Source organism: Elgaria multicarinata, chromosome 10 (genome assembly GCF_023053635.1).
Source record: "Elgaria multicarinata webbii isolate HBS135686 ecotype San Diego chromosome 10, rElgMul1.1.pri, whole genome shotgun sequence".
NCBI classification, from domain to species: domain Eukaryota; kingdom Metazoa; phylum Chordata; class Lepidosauria; order Squamata; family Anguidae; genus Elgaria; species Elgaria multicarinata.
Window position 1 is genome coordinate 50,128,531 of NC_086180.1, and position 27,046 is coordinate 50,155,576.

At 39.3% G+C, this 27,046-nt stretch overlaps 1 protein-coding gene across 4 annotated transcripts in view; it reads right to left on the bottom strand.

The window, feature by feature from the left end:
* Positions 1-10,745: 10,745 nt before the first annotated feature.
* The window catches only part of FBXW7 (F-box and WD repeat domain containing 7), a 146,320-nt gene continuing 130,019 nt past the window's right edge, over positions 10,746-27,046 (bottom strand). For all 4 annotated transcript variants that reach the window (XM_063136268.1, XM_063136267.1, XM_063136270.1 and 1 more), the window contains 5 exons: positions 25,293-25,406; positions 21,429-21,610; positions 20,082-20,307; positions 15,726-15,936; positions 10,746-12,611 (listed from right to left, as the gene is read on the bottom strand). In XM_063136268.1, coding sequence (XP_062992338.1) covers positions 12,343-12,611; positions 15,726-15,936; positions 20,082-20,307; positions 21,429-21,610; positions 25,293-25,406 — 1,002 coding nt within the window. In that variant the 3' untranslated portion in view covers positions 10,746-12,342. The remainder of the gene's footprint in view (positions 12,612-15,725; positions 15,937-20,081; positions 20,308-21,428; positions 21,611-25,292; positions 25,407-27,046) is intronic.

Here is a 27,046-nt window from a genome sequence, read left to right on the forward strand (position 1 = left end):
ATTAAAGTTAACCTAAGAAATAATCATAGGGTAACTTTAGATTATCTAAACATGAATAACCCACAGTGCCTGGGTTTGCATGTCACACAACAACCTATGATTGGGCCAATTGGAGGCTGATTATGCAAAGAGGTAGCAGCTCATGCGCAGCATACAACCTGTCAAATCATTTTGTGTCAATGAGAGAAAACTACAATCACACAGATACTGATATAAATACATGGAGAGGAAGAAAATGGCCACAAAAGCTAATTAGAATTCTCCATAGCTTACTGGGGAGGTGAGAAGGAAGTGGATTTGTTATTGTCACAAGGGCCAGCCAATCAGGACTCTGCACAGCTGGATTCACCTTGAAAACCAATGGATTTTTTTACTGGGCTTCATTCACTTAGAAAATGTGTACACCTGTCCCAAAATGAGTAACTGTGGACCCACAATGACTAACCACTGTTGGCTGTCGTTGCCCTAGTTTTAGCATAGTCATGTCCATATGGATGCACAACAGTAAGCATCATCTCACGGGTTATTTCCCCCCCCCCAAAAAAAACTTAATTTTAATTTAAGGAGGTGAATCTGCATATACAAATTCGACCCTTGTCCTAGCCAATCTCCTTGGGCCCTTTCGGGCAATGTTGAATAATTACGAGGAACTGGTCTCTAATGTTCACTCCTTCTACAGGATGAGAAATGGAGGCTGAGAACCAGGACTGCAACTAATTTAGCATCCCTGAATTCCCACATTCAGGTACATCTGGGAGTGAGGTTGGAATTTGGGAGGGCACACAAGAAGAAATTTTGCATCTGGAAGTGCTTACTCAGTTTATTGCTGTAAGCCGTCTTGGGAGGGCTTCTGCCCTGAAAGGCAGCCAAGAAATATTTTAAATCAAATCAATCAATCAATAGTGTGCTTTTGGTGGATTGCAGCCAAGCAGGGTTTTTACTACCATCTTAATCTTGAATCCTAATGATATTAAAGTTCACACAAACTGATGTATCAGCTGCATTTGGGTGTGCCTCAGTTACTCCTACGAAACCCAAATATCTGTTTACCAGTTGCATACAGCACAACACAGCATTTAAGCAGTACATTTCAGTTCAAAGGGAAAGGAATGTGATAGATAAGAGGTTTATTATCAGGAAACCAGACAAGCCATAATTCTGTACCTCATGTTGATGATGAAGTGGGGGGGGGAGTTAGGATATATGATTTTCAGAATTCCATACATGACTACTTAGAAGCCAGATTGAGTTAAATGGGGTTAACTTCAAGATGTATATGATCATAGCCACATAAAGTCCATGTTCAGTTTCTATTTCAGGACCCATAAGGCAGATGGCTAACCTCCATTTCGCTCAAACACATGTTGGCAGAGAGCAAAGAAGCAGGAACAAAATGTACCCCATAGGAATAGATTGGGCAACTGAACTTCCCAGCAAACACATACTGGCCTTTAATAGGAAAAAGAACTTTCAGGATCGAGGAAAGAATGAAAACTCCACCCCCTTATGACATAAATCATATATTTTGCAAGACTCTAGAAACAGTAAGTGATCACACTTTTGAAAATCCAACCAGGGAAGCCCCGTTGTAGTGGGACTTTTTCATACAAATTGTTGGCTTCAGGGAGAACTAATGTGCAACTCTCCAGGCTAGGCTGGCCAGGAATTGGGGGAAATCCCCTAGAGCGTTTCAGGACATGAATCAAGCACAAGGTCTAAGCAGGATGAAGAAGAGAGAGCCAGTTCATGCCGTCCAAGCGACAAACAGAAGTACCTTAGGGCCAGCTGCTGTGGTAGCTGCCTCTCAAAATGATGGAATGGTATTGCAAAAATTAACACAAATTAGGGCTGGTTCACACACCAGCCTATTACCTCGCCTCTATGTGTTCAGAGGTCTGTGGGCTTTTGTAGCAGCAGCTGTCAGAACCAATAGCTACAGGTACTTGCAGAGAGTCTCCTTGGAGCCTGTGTATGTTCCCACCCGAACCTCAAGTCATTTGCCCTCCATGAGTGCCTGTTTTTTTTCTAACAGGCAGGAATAAAGATGTTGCAGCACAGGGGCACTGCAGTAATGTCTTCATTTCTTCCAGCTTGCCACAGGACAAGTTAGCAAGCAGTAGAGTGTAAGAAGGCTGGAAAGGATTGCCTCTGCATATTGGTTTTGACAGCTCTGTGGACTGGATGCTTCATACTTTCATAGGGCCAAGGCAGCCCTGTCGTCATAGTTTCTGTCCTCTCACGACATTCCCCAGAAAACAGTGTGCAGCTGTTTGAAGAACATGCTTTTCTCCACCTACTGTCCTGAGCCCAGTTAAATAGTTTGTCAGACCCAAACCCCAGCAAGTGCCTCCGCCAACTGAGGGGAGGGGAGGGGAGGGGCAGGCTCCCAGAGAGAGCCTTCTCAGTTGTGGCACCTCCCCTCCTTTGGAACCCTGTCCCCAGAAAATCACACCTGGCACCCATAGTTATCCTTCCAGCATCACGAGGAAAGCTTTAATGCTCCAAGGTCTGAAAATTAATTTAAGTGCTACTCGAATTTGTGGTTTTATCGTTTTGGTTGTTTTATGACATTGGCTTGGATCTTAAGTTAGCTTAGGTTCATGGAAAGTTCACCCTCCCCTCCCCCCAAATAGCCTCTCTGAAGGGTGGGTGTGTCCTGAACAACGTGAGAGGGGTGTGGGAAGTTAATTCTAATCCCCTACCCCCAAACCACCCTGCATAAATGTGATGTAAAAGTGCCAAACCAGTTGATAATATTACAAATACCTCAAACTTGGGAATCCCACTACTCTATTTGTAATTGAATAGGGGTACTTGAATAGGGGTCTGCAATGCCACTCTTGATGAGGGTGATAATCCATCAATGAGACAGGTGGTTCGTAACCCTGAAAACAAATCTATCATGCATAATTAGATGACAAACGCTTTCCTTCCAAGAGAAATTATCAGCTCCTACAAGTTTAAAGCAGGCAGAATAGCAAGGGTATGACATTGATCATCAGTCCAAGTCATATTTTTTACATATTACATGGCTAGCAGTCCGTTAAAGCACGGCTTTAAAATTAGCAAACTTAACAGAGAAAATGTGGTCATATAGATGTTTAAAATGTACGTTGAAAAGGTGTGTGTGCACTAAGTAACACCATCATGAAGTAAGCAGGCTTAAGGTGTCATGATAAAAGCATCCAGTAGTTTACCTATAAATATGAAATTTGCATCTCAGCAGACCAGTGAAATGAATATCCCAGATAGAGAACAGCAAACTGATAAGAGCCACATTCTGGAGGCATTGCTACACTTCAGCTGTTCTCCTTCCTCCAAACTGTCAACATATTCCATGCATGTACCATGGTTACTGAAATGCCAAGCCAACAAATGACAAAATGTCAGTATGAATGCAGACATCCACATTCAAGATCCCCCCCCCCCAAAAAAAAACCACATTACATATCAATGACCTGTCAAAAAAGAAATTTGCTGGGAAGAAAGTCCAAACAAAATTGAAATCCTCTTGAAGATGTCTAGCTCCTTCCCATAGTATTAGACATTTGGTTGCACAGATGTTGTGCTTAGCCAATGAGAGAGCATTTTAGCCAGCATGACAGTGTACTAAGCAAGTCTTTTGGATAAACCTTTCAGAAACATTTTAGAACTTGGTATGCAATGTTTTGCATCACACAAGGGTTTGTGGAGACTTCCGTAGATGTATAGTAATACACTGAGCTTCAAATTCAGCAAAACAAGGAGATACTGAAATCCCCACCTCCACATTAAAAGTAGACATGATACAAGAAGTTGTTTGGAAAGCCTGTTTTCTGTTAAGGAACATGGTACCAGTACCTGTGAGAAAAAGTGGTTGGATGGATAGTCTGTTTCAGGAGTCTCCAACCTTATGGACCCATGGGTACATTTGAAAATTTGTGAAACTGCTGTGTGCACCACCATAAAATGGCTCCCATGAGGATGTGGCTTGTCACATAAGGACTGCTGTAGGGGCCTGGCTAGTCAAGAGCGGGGATGGAGGAAGAAATAGTGGGGCTGGAGGATGGAAGGGAGTGTGAAATGGAAAGAGTGGTTCCTGGCCTGCCCAATCTTCCATCCACACAGACACTTCCCCGTTATGTGCCCTCCCTCCCTCTTCCTCACTATTTCTCTCCCTACCCCATCTGTAGCCACCTCCTCCTTTCCCCTCCTAGCTGCTAGCCTTTCTTGGGGCCCAAAACATCTTAAACCACAGCTTTAACCATGGCGAATAAGGCTTGTTTTGTTCACCATGGTTAAAGCTGTGGTTTAAGATGTCTTCTGAACACAGCCCGGGCTTTCTGGCTTAACCACCATGGTTAAAGCCATGGTTTAAGGTGTCTTCTGAACGGGGCCACTGTCTCCCACCCAACCTTTTAACTTACTGTTTCTCTCCACTCCCAGCCTCCACTTGCTATTTCTCCCTCTGCCGCATCTTTACCTTGGTGTTTCTCCCCTCTCCTAAGCCTCACTCTTTGGCTTCCCTCTACCCCTTTGAATGGAATGTTGCCATGAAGCGCCTCAACAGTGGGCCTTCTCTGTAGCTGCACCCACTCTCTGGAAAACCCTTCTGTGTGCAGTTCAGGGGTAGAAAATGTAACAACCTTTAAATGCCTCCTGAAAACATACCTTTTCACACACGCTTTCCCTGGATTGTAACTCATCTGGCTTTATATTGACTTTTTAAACTTCTAATGTTTTAAATTTACTTGGATATTTGCTGGATTTTATGGTGTTAATTGTGCACTGCCCAAAGCACCTAGGTTAATGGGCAGTATAAAATATATATTCTTTCCAGTTTTAAAAATGTTTTTGGAAGGGGACAGGGTGTGAAGAACTTTGTGGGCGCCACCAGAGGTGCCTGCCACAATAGGGACCTCTTGGTCTAGTTTGATCAAGTAGTATGAGTGCTTCTTGCATCAAGGCAATAGGCTTAACTATTCATCGGTTGTATGTCACCTTTAGATTGGACAATGGCTTGTAGCCATTTAATAGCCATTTAAGCATTAAAGAGCTGGCATAATGTATATCATGGGAAACTGAACACAGTATTAATAGTTGAGGATAACTGTGCATTCTTAGGAACATATGAAGTTGCCTTATATTGAGAATCATACAATTGCTCCATCTAGCCCAGTACTCCCTACTAAATGACAGCAGCCCTCTTGGGATTTAGGTTTGTGGTCTTTCGTAGTCCTGCTATACACACTCTTTTTAAATGGACACCAGGGACCGGCTCTTGAATCTTCTGTTCACAAAGTATGCACTCTGCTGATTTATGGCCCCATCCTTTCTTCACTAAGCAGAACTTTGATACATATCCTTGCTTATTGAAACAGACGAAGAGAGAAATATATACAATTTGCAGAATTTGGGGGTAGGGCTTTAATTGTGATAGCTGCACTATCATCCAACGGACGTTCATATTTGACTTGGATCTTTGCTTCATTTCTGCCCCTTTCATTCATTAAATTTCAATTTTCATTTTAAAGACAAAATTGAAGAATGAAAAGGCAGCAGAGTGTCACAAGATTTTTACTAATGCCACAAAGGGGGCATAAGCCACCACCACCACCTAATAGCCACATATGGTCATGCGTTCATTTACTCTCTCACCAGGTAGTTTTTGCATGGCAGTCCTTGCCCCTTTTGTTGACGTAAGGTTAGCGAGTTAGCTGCTAAGCAACATTTTGACATACCATTATAGAACACTCTGCAACTGGCTGGAAATAGATCTGAGATGAGGTTAGGGACTGGTATAATAGCAGATGTCAGGCACACAGACGGTTCTCTACTCAACCCGTTTTGCAGTAATTTCCCCCTGCAGGCTATACAAACATGATTTCTAAGTCATTTGGTTCTATTCACATTGACTGGCATGTACTTGGAACTAAGTGGTGGTGGTGGTTGTAGCTCCTATTCTTTGTTGTTGTACTAAAACTATTTACTAAGTATTTGTGGTATTTGTGGTAAACCGCCCAGAGAGCTTCGGCTATTGGGCGGTATAAAAATGTAATAAATAAATAAATAAATAAATAATATTCTTTCTAAATGTGCTCTAATGTGTATATTAAAATACACGCACAACCCACAAGACACATTATTTGCTAAAATATATACATTGATTCCTCTACACTTTGTCAATCGGATGCCTGATCTGATGATCTAGCTATAGCTAGACATGCAAGAACAATGTGTATCATTGAATCAATGTCCTATATTTGGCAAAGGCATTCCTTTTTTGTACCAGTTACATAGAATTCCCCTTACTACCAAGGAACAGATTATCCATACCTTGGACATTTCTTAAGGTACAGTCACCATTCTCATGAATTCTCAAGACTGAGCTATAAACCTAGATAAAAACAATTAAATGGTGTTTTTCTTATCAACTGTTACCAAATCACTTGTGAATAAGGACCAAACTAGATGAGATAGTGACCGGATTCATACAACTGGATTCACACTCAGTGGTTGAGTGTGAGTTGTTCCTGAACCGTGAGTTGCTTGTTGAACCGTGAGTTCGCATGTTGTCTGAACCCAGGATATTTTCTGCAGGCTGGTTTGTTAACCATGCAGTATGGCTTATTTTTCTTGAACAAGCCACCCTGAGAACCCATGGTTTGTTATTGGGTTGTTAAGGGTGGTTAATGAGCCACCCTGTGAAAAACATGCTAATCCACAGTTCAACAAACAACCCACAGTTCAGCAACAATTAACAATCAACCACTGAGTATAGGTCAATGTATTGTGTGAAAAGCCCCTGGGTTCACATGACTTGATAAGCCACGGTGAGTTGAGAGCCTTGTGAGCCCTGTCGGCATGGCTTATTGTGATGTCTGAACCCAGTGCAGAAGTTTCAGCATGCTTTGTTAACCACATGGAAGCCACCCTGAGAACTATTGGGTTGTTGAGGGTGGCTTGTTCTCAGTGTGGCTTGTTATGATGGGCAAACATGGCAGCATGACTTCTGAGCAGTAAAAAGTCTGGCTTCTCCTCATGATCTTGCCAGTGCCGCCTCCAGCCTCCCTCCTCAGTGATGTCCACCCCAACACTGATGCTAAAATTGCACTTGGGAATTTTTGTAACTCATTCGCAACTTTTTTAAAAACATTATTTTGGGGGGTGCTTTGGAAGTACGCAAATGGGTTAAGTTTTTTTCTTCTTCTTTTGTTGCTTCTCAAGTGTGCAAATTGCTTTGTTTAAAAAAACAAATCCTGTCCTTCGCAAATGTACAGATTTTCCTGTCCCCTACGTACAGTCTGCAGTAGTACAGTCTGCAATTTCCTTGTAAATTGATAGCGAACTCCCCATTAGCAAACTCCCCAAAGCTGTCAAGGGAAACGCTGAAGTGGAATAGGTAATTTACAAAGAAATTGACAAGATGACTGCACTAGGGCAGACTGTACATAGCAGACAAGTGGATCTGCACACTTGCACTTATGAAGGACCAGGACAAATAATAAAAATTATAAACTGATTTGTGCACTTGAGAAACACCCCCCCCCAAAAAAAGCTTGTGAACAAAGTACTTCAAAAGGGGTGGGACAATTGGGGGTGGGGGAACCAATAAACTCATACGTGTCAATTTCATCCTCTAGTATGTCTTGGACTGAACTTAACCCCCCCCCCTCGCCCCTCAACACTTCCCTTGACCTCAGACCTGGAAAGTGACAGCTGAATGGGATGGGGCTAATGGGGTAGGAGGGCATAATTACCGCTAGAGTATGGGTGTAATTACTCTCACAATAATTACTCCCACCTGCCCCAATAGCTCTATATCATTCAGCCACCACTTTCAGAGTTCAGGGTCAAGGGAAGTCCTGAAGTGGTGGGAGGACCGGAAAGTGTTTGTTAAAGACATAATACAGTGAGAGGATGAAATTGACAGGTAAGATTTCAATACATACAGATGGAATATCGATCTGTGCTGCTGAGGAAAGTATATAGCAGACAGGAGAATGTGCACAATTGTGCACTTGCAAATGATGGAAAAATATTTTAAAAATGAAGCTATTTGCATAATTCCTAGGCTTTGGAAAAAGAGGGCTCTGCTACATTAGAGGCATTCAAGAGGCAGCTGGACAGCCATCTGTCAGGGATGCTTTAAGGTGGATTCCTGCACTGAGCAGGGGGTTGGACTCAATGGCCTTATAGGCCCCTTCCAACTCTACTATACTGATTCTAAGATGCTGCAAAGGAAAAATTGTGCAGAAAAAGGGTAGCAATTAGAGTGGGATGGGAAATCATAAAACTTTCCCTCCATAGGGAGAAGGGCACAAGAGAGGTTGTGCTGAAAAGTCCTATGGGATACGTGCCATAGCAGATGGGTAGACTAATGGAGAAACACGTCATGGCAAGCCACAAAGCACCCAACTGTCTGTCGAGAGTAGCATGGGCTAGAGAGCAAAAAACCAACCTACTATGGTTTATTTTCAGGGTGGGCGAGGAAAAAGAGGCGAGGCTCTGGTAAGACCAAATGACAAAATCCCAGTTCCAGAGTGAGTCTCAGAATAATGTACTTAAGCAATGCTACTCATTATCAATCTTGTGCAGTATGTACAGTAGGTTGGGTTTCTTCTCATATATACTGCACAAGATTGATAATGAGTAGCATTAAGTGGACTGGATGGTAAAGGTTTTTTTCTCTGAAAAAGTGAATGTGTGTCATGAAGATTTGTAGGCACTGATGTGAGCACAGTTCAGGTAAAAACTATGCTATAAAAACTAGAGTTTCTGTGGTCATGGTAAGAGAGAATAGAAATGCCATCAAGATGTTCTATATGCTTAGGGTTTGTCCATATCGTTTGATATATACTACGTTGTAAAATTTAAGGTACACTTTTAATAACAGTATATTATTTCAATCTATTTTAGCTCCTGAAGGATTCTTTGTAACCCAAAACATTGAGCACATCCTTGATAATTTGTCTGTATTAAAGCCATTTTTACTTTTGACACTAGCACCAGAGCCTTGCCTTTTTCCTCGCCCAGCTTCAGTGGTGCTTCTGCCTTCCGGCTCTCCCCGCATTTATTTTCAGGGTGCCTTATCTTGACATGCAAACTGGCCCAGAAGCTCTTTGAGTGGATAGCTTCAGTTTCCTACAGTGGTGGGTGAAAAATGTTGGACTGGAGTTGCAAAGCTGGGGAAGTGTAATTTTTTAAGGTCTTTGCTTTCACACTGTGTTCCCAAATCCATATTGCCCTTGCCGGCTGTTATTTGGCCTGCTGGGGAAAATGTACACCTTTATCCCAGTGGGACAAATAGTAGCTGGGGGCAGATCACGGATCACTGGGGGTAGATCATGGATTCCGTGGGCGTAGATCACAGAAACAGAGCAAGGGGAAGAGTTGGACTCCCCTTGCCCTGCAGCCCAGATCCATAGGTTTGCTTTATAAAACAGGAATGTTGGGAGATTTAGTCAAGGAACTCCTGTATATCATCTAGCTTGGCAGTGAAGATTGTAACATTTTGAAGCCAAAATTCTCATCCAGCACTCATGATCAGTTCATTCCAGCTACATTACCAAATACAGCTTAGTGCCATGAACTTATTACAAAACAAACAAAAAACCCAGATGACAGAGATACACTTTAGGAAACAGAGGGTAGCGATAAACAAATATCTAACAAGTGTGAGCACAAATTACAATAAATGTTTCCATAATTTTTCAGATTTCCTCTTGTATAGTATAATTCTTCCAGGAAGGACTACCACTTCCCCTCTGGCCTTACCTAGACCTAAGGGTCATCCCTGCCTGCTCCCGGGATCCCCTGTGTGTCATTTACATGAACAGGGATGACCCTGGGACAATCCCGGGATAAACCTGAGGTCTAGCTAAGGCCCTTATCTCCTTATAATTTGTTTGTTTGTTTTAGTCACATCAGTTTTAAGCCCTGGAAATTGGTAATATCAATTTGCATATTTTGGCCCTTAGTCCTCAAGGTTAAGACAGATCTTTTCCAGGTCTTGTACCTGCCAGTCAGTAAGCTATGAACCCTCCTGGAGTAGAACCTATTGTGGACTCATACGTATTGAATTGAAAAATCCATAACACCTGCTAGGCTTTCTTCAAGTACAAATGATGGCAAGTTGACGGACGTCCATTATTCAGTTCTTAGATTTCTTTCTCTTTTGTATTTTGTTCAACTTGCTCTAAAGCTTTTACTTTTCCTTTGTTTAATTTTAATGAATTGATTATAGCAAATTGAAGAGTGAATTCCAATATTCTGTCTCCATCTCAAAATTCTCTGAGAAGAAACTGTTAGAACTTCAAGAAATGTATTTATGTAGAGTGCAAATTATTTGTTTTGCTTATTTTTTTTTACCAATGTTCTCCAGAATAAAATCTTCAGAGATTATCCTCATATTTGTAATTGCTCCATCTATGCTTCATGTATGGAAAACATGGTAACTTCAATAAGATGAAAAATGAAGGCATCTACCCTCAGGAAAATAAAGTTAAATAATAGCTGTTCTGAGACAGTTTTCATTAGGGTTCTTAAAGTAAAAAAGGTTAAAAAGTCCTTAAAATTCAGTTGTCGAAAACAGCACTTTAAAGATTTTTAGCATTTGTGTATAGATGTCTGTTCAGTGAAATTTTAAATTTGATTTTTTTTCAGTCTGTGTGCATTTGTCAAATTTTATGTTTCCTGCAATTCCAGTTTCAAATATCAGAATATTCTAAAATTAAAATTTATAGAGTTACTAAAAGAAAGACATATTAACATGAAAAAACACATTTTATTGCACTTAAGTTATAAGAAAATAAAATTTCTAAGTGAATCAAATCATAGACACAATCCCTTTAAAGGTTGTTTTCCTCCATCCTGTCAGGTTGTTACATAACTAAAATTAACAAACTGAAATCCGATTTCTTTTTTAAAAAACCAGACTATAAATAAACCAAAAAAGGGAGGAAAAAAAACAAGATCACCTAGGATACAGTGTTAAACCACTTTCACAGTTCAGCTTGAGTTGTGGCTTTTGGAGAATGAGGCAAACCAATTGACAATTTCATCCTTTTTTCATGTGACAACTTCATCACAAAAACCGAAGCATTTTTTTTTTTGCTTTGTCAGTTCCTCACCACCATAAAACTGTAACAGTTATTCTTCTCAATAAAACACTAAGACTGACCAGCAATTTTATTTTCATTTGTTGTATGTTTTCTTAAAAAATATCTTGTCAGTTTCATTATGTCTGTTTATTCCATTCACCACAGCCCTCACAAAGAAAGTTTCCCCACAGAACAGGCTGCAAGAGCTTTGTTCTAAGGAATGTGTTTTAATTTTTGCCCAGAAAAAAATAAAAGAAAAAAAGAAAGAAAATAAGCTTTGCACACACTCTCAATTCTTTACTTGCAAGCAAACTTCACTCTAAATTGTCTGAAACTCTTCCACTCTCAGCCTCTTAGAGGCACAGTTGGCTCAAGTTTCAGTGGCAAAAAAGTCTCTTTTTTTCCGTAACCAAACTAGAGCAAATTTGGAATTCAGTCTGGGACTAAAACGTCACAGCAGAAAAAAAATAAAAATAATTTGCTTTTTTTCCTTTCATTTAGCAGCATAAATAAGTTTGGCCACTGGGAATACAGTACAGGGGTGGGACAACAATCCCATCGTTGAAGACCTACTTCTAGCACCAGCATCATGTATTAAATCCATCTGAGGAATCCTCGAATCCTGGACAACTTGCCACCTCAGAGCAACTTATGCATTGAAGAGTGTAGATGGAAGCAACAGTAAATAGATCAACAGAGACTAATACTGTGATTGACATTGGCAATGGTTGGCAAAATAAAAAAACAAACGCTGTAAAGCTGTACAAAAACAATTCACAGTAAGATTTTAGCTTTTCCACACGTAGAAAGGACTCTTTGCTGTCACAGATGCTGTCTTGTTTGAAACACTCAGTAACTGATAACGGAGGTATGAAGCTCCTTTCTAGATTTCTGTGGTAAAAGAACAGGGTTAACAAGAATTGTAACAACTTTTAAGTCTCCGCAATGCTCAATGAGCATTGAGAGGAAAACACAAAAGAAATAATTGCACCTGGCTTGATTTAGAAAGTCATATTTTGCAAAGCTGCCCCATTCAAAAGTGAAGCCTTTGATGTAAGGAGACAGCAAATGCCTCTCTTGTCAGTTACAGTTTTGTCAACTTTGTGTCTTCTCCTTCGTAGTCTGTAGGTCTTTAAGATCTGTTGCCCCAAGCCAACATCCTGCACCACCAAGGACAAGGGATTTTTTTTCCTTTTGGAGGAGGGAGGGAGGGAGGATAGAACATCATTTGCATTTCTGGACAAAATAATCTTTTCAAGCTTCACTTTACATCCACATCAAAGTCCAATACCAGCAGCTTGGTTTCCTCAGTCCCATTCCGGCTTCCAACTGCACACACTAGCTTCGTGTTGGAGGCTCTGATCCGCCATACAACGCCTCCACTCCCCCCACTTTCCAATGTAACTAGATTTCGGATAAATTCACCCGTTTTCAAGTCCCATAGCTTTACAGTCCCATCATCTGAGCTGGTAATTACAAAGTTCTTGTTGAACTGTAAACAGGTCACAGCACTTTGATGCTTGTTGGGACCTGGAGCAAAAGAAAATAGCAGCAAAATAGCAAATAAGTAACATCAGTGCCTATTATTCTCCAAGTAATTAATATGAAATAGTCAAATAGTCAAATTAATAATCAAAGAGAAGAACAATCAAATTGCCAGTGACGAATAAAGTAGCTGAAGCACTCTCCATTTCAAAGCACCCTATCTGAGAGAAAAGAAGAGAGAGAAACCAATATGAGGATTGATAGCTGTCATAGTCCTGCACTATTTTCACACCTGGGAGAAACGTGACGTTTGGTAGCTGCCAGTATGATTTCTCTTTCCTGGGCAAGAAGAGAGAACAGCGGCTGGCAGTCAAAATAGAATGGTTTGTTTAGACAACAGGCTGGCAGTGCGTGTTCATCTTATCTGAAGGGGACCTTGCACTAGGAAGCTATGCAGGCAAGTAGAAGAGACTGTTCATGGAGCAGGCTGCGCTTCTTTTGTCACGTCAAAAGCCCGCCTTAGTGTTTCTCCAGCTAGGAAAAAACAATGCATCACTTTGGCAGCTGTGTGTTCTTTCACTCAGATGAGAGGAGAGAGAACATGCAACAGTGGCAAGGAAAAGAGAAGGATGAAACAGCATGGGGAAGAAAGCACACAACAGGCTAAGATATCCTTGATTTTTGTTTGCGAGGCCACTTTCTTAATGATACATTCTCCCCCTTTTTACTATAAGCTTCATAAATCATCAAACTTTAACAAAAGGGCTCAAATTTGAGAATAAGCAGATTCTACAAAACTGTGCTATAGACATTCCATAAGAACTTGAGGATAAACGTCTGTTACTGGGTAATCAGCATAGGAAAAGAAGCCACCATGGCTTCTTTTCCCTGTGCCACGGGTGCCAATCACACGCATGCCATTTTGGTAATTACCCTTACCACGGCACAGGTTGCCATGTCATCTGAACCCAGTGAGGTGGGCTTACAAACCACCCCAAAACCCCTACAACAACCATGGATTGAGGGGTAGTTTGGAAGCCGCCACCACCACCTCATCGTGCACCTAACTGGGTTTGGACAACATGGCAACCTACACTGGAGCAAGGCTCATTAGGTAAATGGCAGATGTGTGAACAGCACACATGAGGTGGGGAAAGAAGCCATCATGGTTTCTTTTCCCTCCTGATCACCTGAACCTGGCTAGTGAAGAGTATACTTCAAATCTGACAATATGGTAAATAAGGCAATACCCATTTCTTTTTAAGTGCCGGTTTGGAAAGGAATGTGCAGACATGTCTGCAATAACTATCCAAAAGGGACGCTAAAATTTCCCTCCCTTTCCTCATTATTCACATCTTTAAGTCCATATGTGCTTTGAAATCATTCTTTTTGATTTATAGGAACAGGCAGTTCTTATGTCTTCCTGCCGAATTAACCTCTAGGCTTTAAAATGTCTTCATAACTCCTGAATAAAGATATTGACTTGCTGCTTTAATTAGTGTATCTTCACCATATTACTGTGGTTTACTAGATTAAAAAACCCTAAACAAGTTTCTAGCTGTATCAGGCTGTTTTCTATAAAACATTTGTAATGGGTCATACTTAGTTCACAGAAATGTGGTGTCCAAGAATAAAAAGATGCAACAAATGTCAAAACAGGGTTGATTCTAGAATTGTACAATTTTCTGCTGTACTTCCCTTGTTTTGTTTATGTTAAAATCCCCATTCCTCTCTGTTCTTTGAAGTGCTAAGTAAACAGGGCCACATATTCAGAACAGAGCTTGACTTAATCTACAACGGAAACCATCTCTCTAGTGTTAATTTTACCTTGTAGCAATTGAGAGAACTCCAGTTTTAATTGACATGCTACCTTGGAAGAAGCATGTGTTTGTTTCTCTTCAGAGAAAGGTTCCAAGGCTCTCAACCATTCTGCACCTGCAAGGTCTCATTTGAAATTCCCTGGCAAACTGCCTTGGTCAACAACTAATTTTGCTGGAAAGCTGCTTTTGGAAAGAACTGACAGAGTTTTGCAGTCCAAGTGACCTGCTGTCAAATCGCAGTGCCACCACAGCTGCTCCACACTTTGGAGGGGGGGGGGCAGAAAGTTCTCCAGAGGGCATTAGGATACTGTCACAGGTTTAAGGGTTTCCAATTCAGATAGGATGCTTATGGACCTCAGGATTCAGGTAACTGATAACTATGCATTTAGCTGCTTAGGCCACGTTGGCCAGTTCCTTTACGGCATCATAGCCTGTCTGGACACTATTTGTTATAACTTCCCTGCCAACATAGGCCCACTATCACAACAGAACTGATCAACCAATGGCATCAAGAGAAAGGTGAGGCAAGAGGAGACAACAGAAGCAGAGATGGAGAAAGCAAATGTGACTACTTTGACCAAACTCATTGCCCACCAGACTGAACTAGACATCTTTGTTGTACTCCAATCTGAAGCTGTGTTCAGTTAAAACCATACTAGTGCAATTCCCGTGTTGCCATGGAGGCTAGTAGTCTGAGAATGATTGGATAAAAATATGTTTGCCTAAGTCTCTTGCGACTTGAAAAACGTTACACTTTTAAAATAAATGTGCTGCGAATATACTGGCAAAGGTGAAAACAAAAAGAAAGATGTTCTTTACCATTTCTTGAAGTTTCAGATAAAAAACACATGATATAAGCTTTTTCTTTTTCTTTTCCCTGTGTCCTTTCAGCTCTTTCTCTTCAGAGTCTCTTCCTCATCCTCTCTCACCCATGGACTTTTCTTTAGCCCCTTTCACAATATTCTGTGCCTATCCTTTCAGTAGCCCAGCACTTTAAGAGCTCACAGCAGTAAGCATAGTTACACATAGTGTCACATGTTACATTACATGCATAGTGTGGGGCATATGCATTACCCTCCCCTTTGCCACATCCCTCTCTCTTCTCTCTTCCTGAGCTGCCCAAAGCTCAAGCTATGAATTTTTTTTTGAAGTTTCAAAACTTTCTGCATGTCTGCACTGCTCAGGCTTCAGTTTAAAACAAAAATGAATGAAATCGGTCTGCTAGATCTCAAGAAATAAGCCTTACACTACCGTACTCTCATATAAGATGTGCATTAAGCCATTAATATTGCCCTATGGCTATGTTGACATTAGTTACGTAAGGCTATGAGAAGCTTACCTTGCAATGTCTGTAAACACTGTCCTGTTTTGATATCCCAGATTTTGACTGTGGAATCTGCATTCCCAGAGACAAGAATATTGTCCTTGAGTTCCATTCCGCTAGTTAATGACTGGTGGCCTGTTAATGTGTGAATGCAGTTTCCCGTCTCCACATCCCAAACTCGGATTGAAGTATCAAGAGACCCACTCACCACATGGATACCATCAAACTAAGGGGGGAAAGTTGAAATACATTAACATGCAAACATGTTTAAGATTGTGATTATTCATGCTTCTACAATTCCAAGCTTAATATGCCCAAAACTTAAGCATTTACAGATCTGTGAACAGTTTGAGATGACCAAGGGTGGTCTTACATGTAGAGTACTTTTAGGTATAGTAAGAACTCATTTCACTACAGCCTAAACACAGCTGATCCAATTGCTTGCTATCCATGAATAGCTCCCACCATGCCTCAGTATGCTTAGGTAGCTACTCCATATTCATCTGTAACAAGTGGCCATGACCAACCTAGTAACTATGCCATACTTATTAATGTACAAGAATTTCCTTAAATCATAAACAGGACCCTCAGGTGCATATGCTTTTGACAAGAAAAGGACTCACTTGGAACAGGTTTATGTTGTATGAAAACATCCTCATACATTATTTTAATATTATGCAGAACAAAGATTATTACAGTTTTAATAGGGATATAAACTTCAATTGTTTTAATAATCCTCACTAACCACGGATTGAAATCTGCCCTTGCCCATTTATAAACTGAGACGGAAAGGCATGCTGCAACATAGTGCGCACCAATGCACAAGTTCTGTCCTCCCCATGCCATATTGGAAAGGGGAAAAACACACAAACTTAAACTTGCCCTGTTCTTATCCAAAGCTAATAGGTACATGAGTGTTTCACCTCCAAAATACAGACAAAGAACTAAAGCTGACAGTAAATTAAAATTAACGTCAACACATCTTTAAATTGTATATCCTCCACTATATTGATGGAATTCTGTTTTATTTTGTTCTGTACAGCAACATGAACGTTGATGGTGCTATATAAATAATAATAATAATGATAATAATAATAAATAATAATAATAATAAATTTGAACATATTCATTTCTGAGGCCATTGTAGCTCTGTTGGTTACTGCAATAATAAATATTCTATATCCCTGACTCCCAAATAGATGAAATTATTAAATATGCACTTCTAGTAATAGCAGTTTTGTTTATTAAATTATCTTATATCACATTTGTGGAAACTACACCCTTCTTTCAATATCCACACAAAGTGGCAATTACGTGGAACTTCTTTATAGAGCAAAATGTAAATTCATTTACGTTGGGTTGTAGTCAAAGCTCCTTCTGACAGAGAAGGGCTTTGAATGTTTAGAGCTTCGAATGTTAATCCCAGCACTTTGAATAGGGCCCGAACCTGGACTGGCAGCCAGTGAATCTGGAAAAGGACTGGCATGATGTCTCATTGGCCAATCCCTGTTAGTAACTGTGCTGCCCTGTTTTATACCAGCTGAAGTTTCCGGACCGTTTTCAAAGGCAGCCCCACATAAAACGCACTGCAGTAATCCAGACAAAAAGTTATCAGAGTATGGATAACTGTAGCTAGGCTATCTCTGTGCAGATAAGGACGAGGTTGATATTCGGCGCCAATATTCATATTATTTACCTATATCAAGTATTCTTTACATAATTTGCCTATTAAAATAAAGTACTTTAATTACTTCTTCCAGAAGATAACCAAAACGGGAGTGGGTGGAATAATTTGTTGACCTGACATTCTCAGTAGTATGTACAGCAATCAAAAATATACAGCAATCATTAATAGCACTTCTGATTTGAATTTCAATTAATGTTAATTATTATACATGAAAATATGTTTTTTATTTCATTAACAGAATCCTTTGGGACTGAAAATCTAATGCTGGCTACTATTCTAACCCAAATTTATTAACACCAAGGTAATTAATACTTTTACCCATCCATTTCATTTTTCATGTATTACAATTTTACCCCGCTCTTCCTCTAAAGATCACAGAATGGTATACCTCTGATGTCTTTCACACCTTCACCCATTTCTCGCTCACAACCTATGAGGTGGGTTATGCTGACAGACAGTCACCTATTTGGCACATTACACCAGTTCATAGGTTAAACAACCCATGAATTAGAGGGGCCATGCTAGAGCCACTTCTGCTTTGCATCTGTTTTCCAAAACAACTCAGCACTCTGGATTGTTGAGGGTTAAACAACCCAGAGTGTTAACCCAATAACAAACCATAGGTTCAGCCCAGAGGGCCAGGTTTGGACATCAGACTAACACAGGATTGGGGTGTTCCTGGATTGTTTTCGAAAGCGGATGCAAAGTGGAAGTGGTGGGTGGGCAGGAGGCATGCAATCTTATAAGCCCTGTGAGATCAGCATCCAAATACACAATTTGACACAGTTCTGGTTTTTTTTAAAATGCTTGTAAAGCCTGGACAATGCAACTTCAAGAAAGATCTACCAAGTTTCACTTTCCACAGCTCTGCCTGGAAATTTTCAAGACCAACGGCTAATTCACAATTAAATTGTTCTTGGTGGTGATAGTGATGATGATAAGCAGAGAAAGTGGAAGAGCAGCTAAGCCTGTCTTTCTGTTTTCCTATTTCATGTAACATGTTCAGCAGCCCTCAATCCCATATATAGCACACCAATCCACTCTTTTTCAGATTGTTTTTAAGCCAACATAACCAATGACCCAAAAGTTTCAATTTGAACATACCATGGAAATTAACAAAGTTATGCTTACATTAAATATTTGTAGAATAAATTTTAAGTGTGTGCATGCAAAAGAAGAAACCAATTAACATAAAGCTGTTATAACTCAATTGTCTGTAATTATCAAGTGAACTCTCTCAAATGCTTTGTGTCTACTTTTCAATAGAAATATTGAGCTCCTGTTTGTTTAAAAGCGAAAAGCACAATTTATTTGAGGGGAGAAAAACATATTTTTTCTACATTTTTCTGTAGCAACAAAAATAGTTCTCTATATTTGCCACACTGTGGGTCTAATCATATATAAATTCAATATTCTGTAGCATATCATAGCACGCTATAATAGCAAAGACTGCTACTTGGTCGACTTAAAATACAGGTCATTAGTATTAATAGATTTATATATCACCTTTCAATAAAATGTATCACTTTGGTGGACATTATCCAAAGTCTTAATCTCAAAATGCTTCAAAGGTGAGCGAGTAGAAAAAGATCCTTTACTAGTTCTGCTGCCTGGTCTTCCTGAACAAACTGAAGATAACACTACGGTAACATACAGGAGACTGGAGGTCGCTTTGCCCACCCCATGGTTATTACTAATATCAGTTGCACGGAATGTATTACACCAGAGTTAAAATATCTCATTGAATGCTATTTCTCTGATTTAAAATGAAGGTATTGGTATCAAGCTTTTACAACACAATCCTATGCACAGCTACATAGAAGCAAGTGTCACTGGATTCAATGGGACTTACTCCCAGGTTGGCACTACCAGGTTGCAGCCTAAATGGCTAGGGCTCACAGTGCCATATAGTATGCATCCTTAGATATGAATCCCTACATGCATAAAGATAATCTGTTGGGATCATGTTTTGTGAGACTGCTCTTTACAAAGGGTAGGTCCTTTTCAGCAATGGCACTTCAATTGAGGAACGCTCTCACCATTGAGGCCTATATGGCTCTCTCCTATTGGCCTTTGAGAAGTGCATTATTCTGCCAGTCCTTTGGAGAGTAGCATCCCCCTCCCCTCTCTCCACAGAAAACTGTGATCATTTGTTTTTTTTAAATTAATTTTAGAGTTTTGTATTAGATGGTTTTTGACTATAGATATTATGACTGCAAGTCTCCTTGTGTACCTCTCTAGGCAGAAAGGCAGGGTATAAATGAATTAAGTAAGATAAATGTGGCCAACCTTTTATTATTTCTTGATATGTGACTAAGGTAGCTAGGAAAGATGGCATTTCGGCACTGAAGGAGCATACTGCCATGTTCTCTTTCTTTAAAATGTATAATGTCATCAAAATGACTACAGCAGAGTGAGCCCACCAGACGTTTTGGCCTACAACTCCCATCAGCCATAGCCAATGGTGAGGGATGATGGGAGTTGTAGCCAAAACATTTAGAGGGCCACAAGTTGGACTAAAGAGAAAGAAGAGGACAGAGAAAAGAAAACCAGGATGCATGGAACATCATTTAATTCTTGTTTGCTAGTAGCAGTAACTGCTAGTAGCTGCTCAGCAATTACTCAGTTAGGCATCTATAAGTACTCCAGTGGGACATTTATTGCACCAGTTTGAAAGTGCTTACCTGTAACGAATAGACTCTATTAGTATGTCCCTGCAAGGTGTGTAGACAGGTTTCAGTTTCGGGGTCCCATACTTTGACCATGAAGTCATATGCTCCACTAACAACCCTCCTTCCATCGTATTGTACACACCGAACTGCAGCTACATGACCCATCAGAACATGTAAACACTGGCCTGTTTCTATGTCCCAAACTCTCAAGGTGGCATCTCGAGACCCACTGACAACTCTAACAGGGACAACAAGAAAAACAAAAGCTGCAATTAGTTCTATGCGACCATGTTGACTGTATTTTGCTCAGAGTACTAGTTCAGTAAGTTATATGTATAAAAGCAGGTAATTACATTATCACTATTGACAGATAAGGCGTTTTTTAAAAATAATAAAAAAAATCCTGTCTTCAGATTTTAAAGCTGAAAAATATAAGGAAACTTGGTTTTCATCAAGAAAGCAGCCCTAGACTTCAGCAGAAGTTGTTCTTATCAGCAGCTCTGAAATCCAGCAGTAAATTGTAAGAGTAAAAATGCAGATTGAGAAATTTACATTTGCCATCTAGGTATATTAGAATCAAATTGTAACTGTTAATATTAGTGGGTTTAGAGATTTTTTTCCACTTTAATACTACATAATTTTGCGTAATGGACACACTAGTTAACACAATAATCAAATATTAAGATTACAGGTCCATTAACCACCCCAATTCTAAACTGGTCACATGTGTCACATTTCCTTTAATAACAGATTTGAGGGTGTTGCTTTACTATTCTTTTAAGAGAAATAACAGTAACTTTTCAGATGCAATTCTGCTCTAAAATGTTTTGCCTTAAGATCTGGACTTATATGTGACAACTCTGTTTACTCTTCATGAAAGAAAATGTGTAAAACTATTATTAAAATGTGAAAACTAAAATAAAGAAAAGGCAAAGAAGAAAAGATCCTTCCCTTCTATTAAAATGAGTTTATTTTATCACATTCATATGAAGAGTAGCTTCTTGCTAGCTTTTTTTGGCAATATGTATAGGTCTAGGATAGTATATTAGCATAAATAATAAAATTTAATCATTTAAAATATATAATTATTTAATTGCATCTTAAGTTACTATTCTTTTGCACCTTTCAGGCCCTCCACTTTTTTTCCTTTGCAACATTTCTATGTTATTGTTCCTTTTTCTAAATTTGTACATCAATAAAAACAGTAATATAAATGTCAGATTTGTATAATTAATATTTTAAAATCCAGTATAAAAGACTGATGTGTTCATTACAAGTTAATTTTAATAAAACTTGCTTTCATCTGAAGCACAGGAAAACTGAATAAGTAATCTTACAATTATGTAGGTAAGTATTTACCTTTTTTCATGAAGATGCATACAACGTACAGTTGAGGTATGCCCATATAATGTATGTATACACTCTCCCGTTTCTGCATTCCACACTTTAAGGGTTCGGTCTGTAGACCCACTGATGATTATATTGTCCCTCATTTGTGATGACCAAACTCCACCTGTATGTCCAACAAGTGTTCTTAAACACTGAAAGCAAGCATTTCGTTTGGTTACCATTTAGACAAAAACGACAAAAGATAGATGAATTTACCAAACTCTAATTTCACATAGTGATATTCTCTTAAGATGTTAAGAAGCTACTAATCTGGCAAGTGATCCTACTAGTATTCAAATATTACAAGAATATTACACTTACAAACATACAAATAAATGACTGCCCACATCACCCCCTGCATTGAAAAATATATATGCAAGTTTAGCTGGTGTTTTCGTTTTGACCTTTCATGTCAAGATTTGAGAGGAAGCAAGAAGCATATGTGGATGTATATAAACACCACCGTCAAGTTTTAATCATCTTTCCCAGGGCAGCAATTACAATCTAGTGAAATCATGCAAAAAACAAAAACAAAAAAGAACAAAAAAACAACAACCCAGCCTAACTCTCAAAATAAATCTATGACTAATATGCATATCATATATTTCAAGTTAAGAAATGTGGGGTTTGAAGACCAGACGATCTAGGGAGAGAAGAAGTTAATACACTATGCTGTAATAATTCATTCCCCTCCAACCTCTTCTTTCCTTTGAAAATGAACCCTGGGCAACCCTGAGGACAGGACTGTAACATTCTTACAAATAAGTAAATCAGCTTTGCCAGATGTTGTGGGACACTGACAGCAGTATCAACCCCATAGAGGCACATGATTATAGCACAACCTGAATAGTCCAGTTCAACTATATCATCATACAGCTCTTCATTACAACTACCAGAACTGGTTTATCCTCTTATCTTCCCATCTCTTCCTCATCTATTTTCAATTGTAAGCTCCTTGGGGACAGGAGTCTTATCTATTTTGTCTATTAAACTCACCAAGTACATAAATGGCACCATAAATACTGGTTATACATTATGTAAAAACTGATAATAAAAAGTGATTGTACATTATGTCTCAGATTCAATTCCGAGGACTTTGGGGCTCTTTCCTTCAAACACCAGATTACTCCCAAGGTAGAGGACTCTCCAGAGTACCAAACCAAAGGCATAAGTTGCTGTCAGAAATATGTTTTGCCCCTCCTGCAGTGTGCAAGCGGAATCGCTTTCTCCTTGCCCATGACAGAGTGGATGTCACTAAACGTGCACTATCTATGAGAAAGAGCAAACGCCCCCATTTAAATAAATCAAATACATGATTCACTCGGCATCAGCCATTGCATCAGGCTGGAGAAGAGGGAGAGAAGGATAAGAAGCCACTACATCAGAGATGTTGCAAATCCTAGTCCCTCACCTATCTGAGTGAAATATAGAAAGCAGGGCTACTCCATCAGCTCAGCTGGGAGACTAACAATGTTTGATTCCTCCTCTCTTTGAACTGTTTCGACTACAACTGGCTGTTATAAGAACTTTATAACTAAGATCTACCACCTGAGCTTGCTTCTTTCCTCTTCCCTTCCAATTTTTTTCTTTTTGTATCGTGTTCTTTAGACTGTAAACTTGAGAGTATGGACTGGCTTATTACTGATTTTGTAAGTTAATTGGGGGGAGGGGTTTCAGCTGAAGAACAAATAGAGAGACAGAAGCACATATATGTCAATGGGACTTAAGCAGCATATGCTCCTAATAAGCCATTCACAATTCTGCTTGCCACCCTCACTTCAATGAGTGTCTCATTAGCCTGTGCAGAAGGTCTCTAGAGGAAAGACAAGTTGTTTATCAGTAATGAGAATTCTTCAAATGTTCATCTGTGCAGTCACATGTATAAAGTTCTGTACCTGCACAGTGCAAAGTTTGGAAACTTCTAGAGAGGCGATTTCGGACTGCATACAGACCACAAAGAAGAATGCTGATGTTTGGTGCTGTGAAGGGATTATTCCCTACCATTCCATTAAGTTTCAGAAGATGCATCACAACAATGGACAATCCCTGCTCCCACTTCTCCAGCTCTAAGCTCTAAGCTGGAGAAAGTGGCTAAAGCTTGAAGTCTTGGTGCTGGGAGTATCTTTTCCCTCCCATCTCCAAAATGAGCTCCAGCCTTTCCATCTGGCTACTCTGTGATTTTAGATGGATTTGTTGACATAATTGTTTTGAACTCTGACTTTCTAGATGTTGGTAGTTTTAATGTGTTAACATATTTTGTATATAGTGTTTGTTAAATGTACTGTTGGTATTGGTCAATGACCGTAATAAAATATATTAATTCATTCATCTGGCTAGGAGCAAGTGGGTCAGAAGGTTGAAAATTGCCTTTTGGTGCTTCAAGGGGCCTCAGTTTTGATTGTAAGCCTGATGTTTGGAACTAGAGAAATATTTTCCTGGCAATTGCAGAGCAGGGACCAACAATATGTTTACCTGGAAGTAAGTCCCGCTTATTTACTCCCAGGTAAGTGTACATAATATTACAAGCTGTAATTTGGCTTGGTTATCAAGGCAGTCCAAAAATGGTGACTCATGTTTCTAGTTTTATTTTAAGTCAAATTCAATGACAATGTTTAACCCCTGTTTAACCCCTGTTACTGAAATGGATCAAAACTAGTTAAACTAAAAGGTATGTTTAAGCTAGTCATATGGAATAACAAGAGAAAGCTTAGAGAGAGAATCATGAAAAGTATTACCAATGTTAATATCAATGGTGATACTGGATTCATATATAAACTACAAACCAACAAACATTTAGAAACATGATATGCTGGGAAATTATGCATTAGTGACAGAGATGATAAACATATATTTATATTCAATGGATACATGTGATGAATAATTCCACAGTGAAATAACTGCCAAAAAAACACCAGTAGGTTTATGAGCAGCAGCATTTATTTCTAATATTTATAAGTTGTCTCTCTGACAAAGCACTGAAGGTGACTTACACCATCACCACAATATAAAATAAAAAATAGATAACATTCTCAACAGTGTATAACATATATTAAGAAGTTAATATAGGGGTGAGAATATTGTAACAACACAGAGATGTGTAATAATCATGGGTTGGATCCAGGGAATTGTGAACAGGAGGTAAATAATCAGTATTTCTGTTTTGCAAATGGTTGCAAAAGAGTTTATCCAATTCTGGTAGGTTCTATAGCATTTCTCATGCTTTGGCAAGAAGATGCACAACTCTTGCACTCGTGGAAGAATGTCTTTCAGTTTCACTTTTCTCATGCCATATTAGCAAGAGGTGTAGAACAGCCCTTCTATGAGCAGAAAATGCCTTCCGCATGCAGAATTGCACCTTTGGATCTAACCCATAATTTTACAAAAAGATGACTGATGTGTCTGGACGAAAACATGCCTGAATATTACTAGATGTTTTGCCTTTTACTAATCAAGTTTGAACAACACAGTTCAAGAAGTATTAGTTAACTCTCAATGCCCAAGCTTTGGCATGGTATATGAAGCTGGGAAGAGTGTTGGGGTCATATACTCCTCCCACTCCCATTGCATACTGGATTTGCTGCAGATATCCTTGTTTGTTTTAAACCCCTTTTCCATTCTAGAAGTTAATGGGGATCCCGGCTTAAAAGAAAGCAGGAACTACTTGCTGAAATCAGCACATGAAGAAGGGAGGAGAATGGTGGGGTGGGTCAAAAGTGTGCAGCCCTGCTACTTATTTTAGTTTTGGAAACCATGGTGTATGAAGCTAGGAATGTCTATTTCCAGCAACATCTTTTGGAGAAATTTAATAAGAAGGCAGTAAATATATTTCCTTACCTTTCCTGTAACTGCTGACCAAACCTTTAATGTATTATCATCAGAGCCACTGACTATTCGGTTACCACAGAACTGTAGACATGTGATCACATGATCATCATGACCTTTGAGCACCTGATAATATATAAAAAAACACATTCCTATATAATTTACTTCCAGCCAAGAACAGAAATAACTGATTAGACTATTGAAATAAGTACTATTGCTTTTCTTGCTTCAGGCTAATTTGTCATTAAGAACCAATTGGGAATGATTCCTTAATAACTCATTTTCTCATCTTGCTACAGAACAACTTTATGTTGTTGTTTTTTTGTCTGTTCCAACTGTGTAATTTACCACTTGCTTACTTGTGTGGACAAGGAGCAGTGAAGACTTTGTGAAAAGTGGAATGGCAAACTACACCATGATATACCTTAACATCCATTCTGCCAATTGTATCCTGTGATACTAATACTGCCAGCACTTTGTACTGTAGTGCATTTCTTGCCTGTTAGTGTTCAAATACTTTCCAAAATAACCCCCAAAGATGCTACTTTGCTACTGTCTCTCTTCATCAGTTTGGATACACAGTTTGGATACATTCCAATGGGCAGCAACAGGTATCCAGTTGAACCACTATTTATGGGTTTTGCTGGCTCTAAGCCCCCCATGAAAGCCTGACAAATTTCTATTGGGACTGAGCACAAAATGGAATAGATTTCATTTATACTTTGCTTTACTTCCCTGAGGCATAGATAGGGTTCTTAGGTGGTCCTCCCTTCCAGACACTGACCTGCTTTAATTTATGCAAGGCTGCTGCATCATCTGCCTACAGACAATGCTCTGGGCTGGTACCAGTGTACTGGATGCCATTTCCCTTTCAACAGGTCCAAGATCCCTTCAATGTAGGTTTTGCAATATACAGTGTTATTTTATCAAAAGGTTTAACTGAAAGCAAATGTATCCATTTATTACATTAACATATTCTTAATTTCTTAGATAACGTACATACTACTAAAACATTACCTAACCAAGTCAAAACAATGTAACTGAAGAGTTTTGCACTATGGTATAGAAATTTCAATTTCATTATGTCACTCAAGTATAAGATATTTTAACTTTTGAAAATCAAATTCACTGGGTTGAAAGGGCCAAAAAAGTAACGCTTGTAGCAACCATTTACATATTAGAAGGCTTGGCAGTATGGTTATTCCATTTGTACAACCTAGTGATATTAAATTATATACTGCATAAAGTTCATTTCATTTTTATGAAGCAGTAAGACAGCAGGTGTAGATCTTTCTTCTTCCTAGAATACGCTTGCAGCAACCTCTTGTGGTTTGAAAACAATGAAAGGTGCTGCTTTTCAATCTAGCTTCTCATGGCTTGAATTATTTAGTGCTTAATCTATATGACACTAAAACCAAAAGCTATGTTCCATAAAAATATGACTAACCATAATACTATTGGTTAAGTATCATTAATGTACAGTCACACCCAAGTACATTAACCCATGCTGAATTGTAATAATTTATGTTAATGTCTTGGCACTTACTTTAATTAGGGGGAAGGAGTTGTAGCTGTTTGCACAATATGAAAGGAGAGTCACCAACTTCACATCAGAATTAATGAGTCATACCTTAGTTTTTGCATGTTAAAACCTTCATTTTATAAGTTGTGGGAAGCCTGTCATCATGATGATGTGCAGGGCAACATGGGGTCTCTGTGAGGGGCACACTGAGTCTCGGTGTGTAGAGTGTTGCACCTTCTATGGG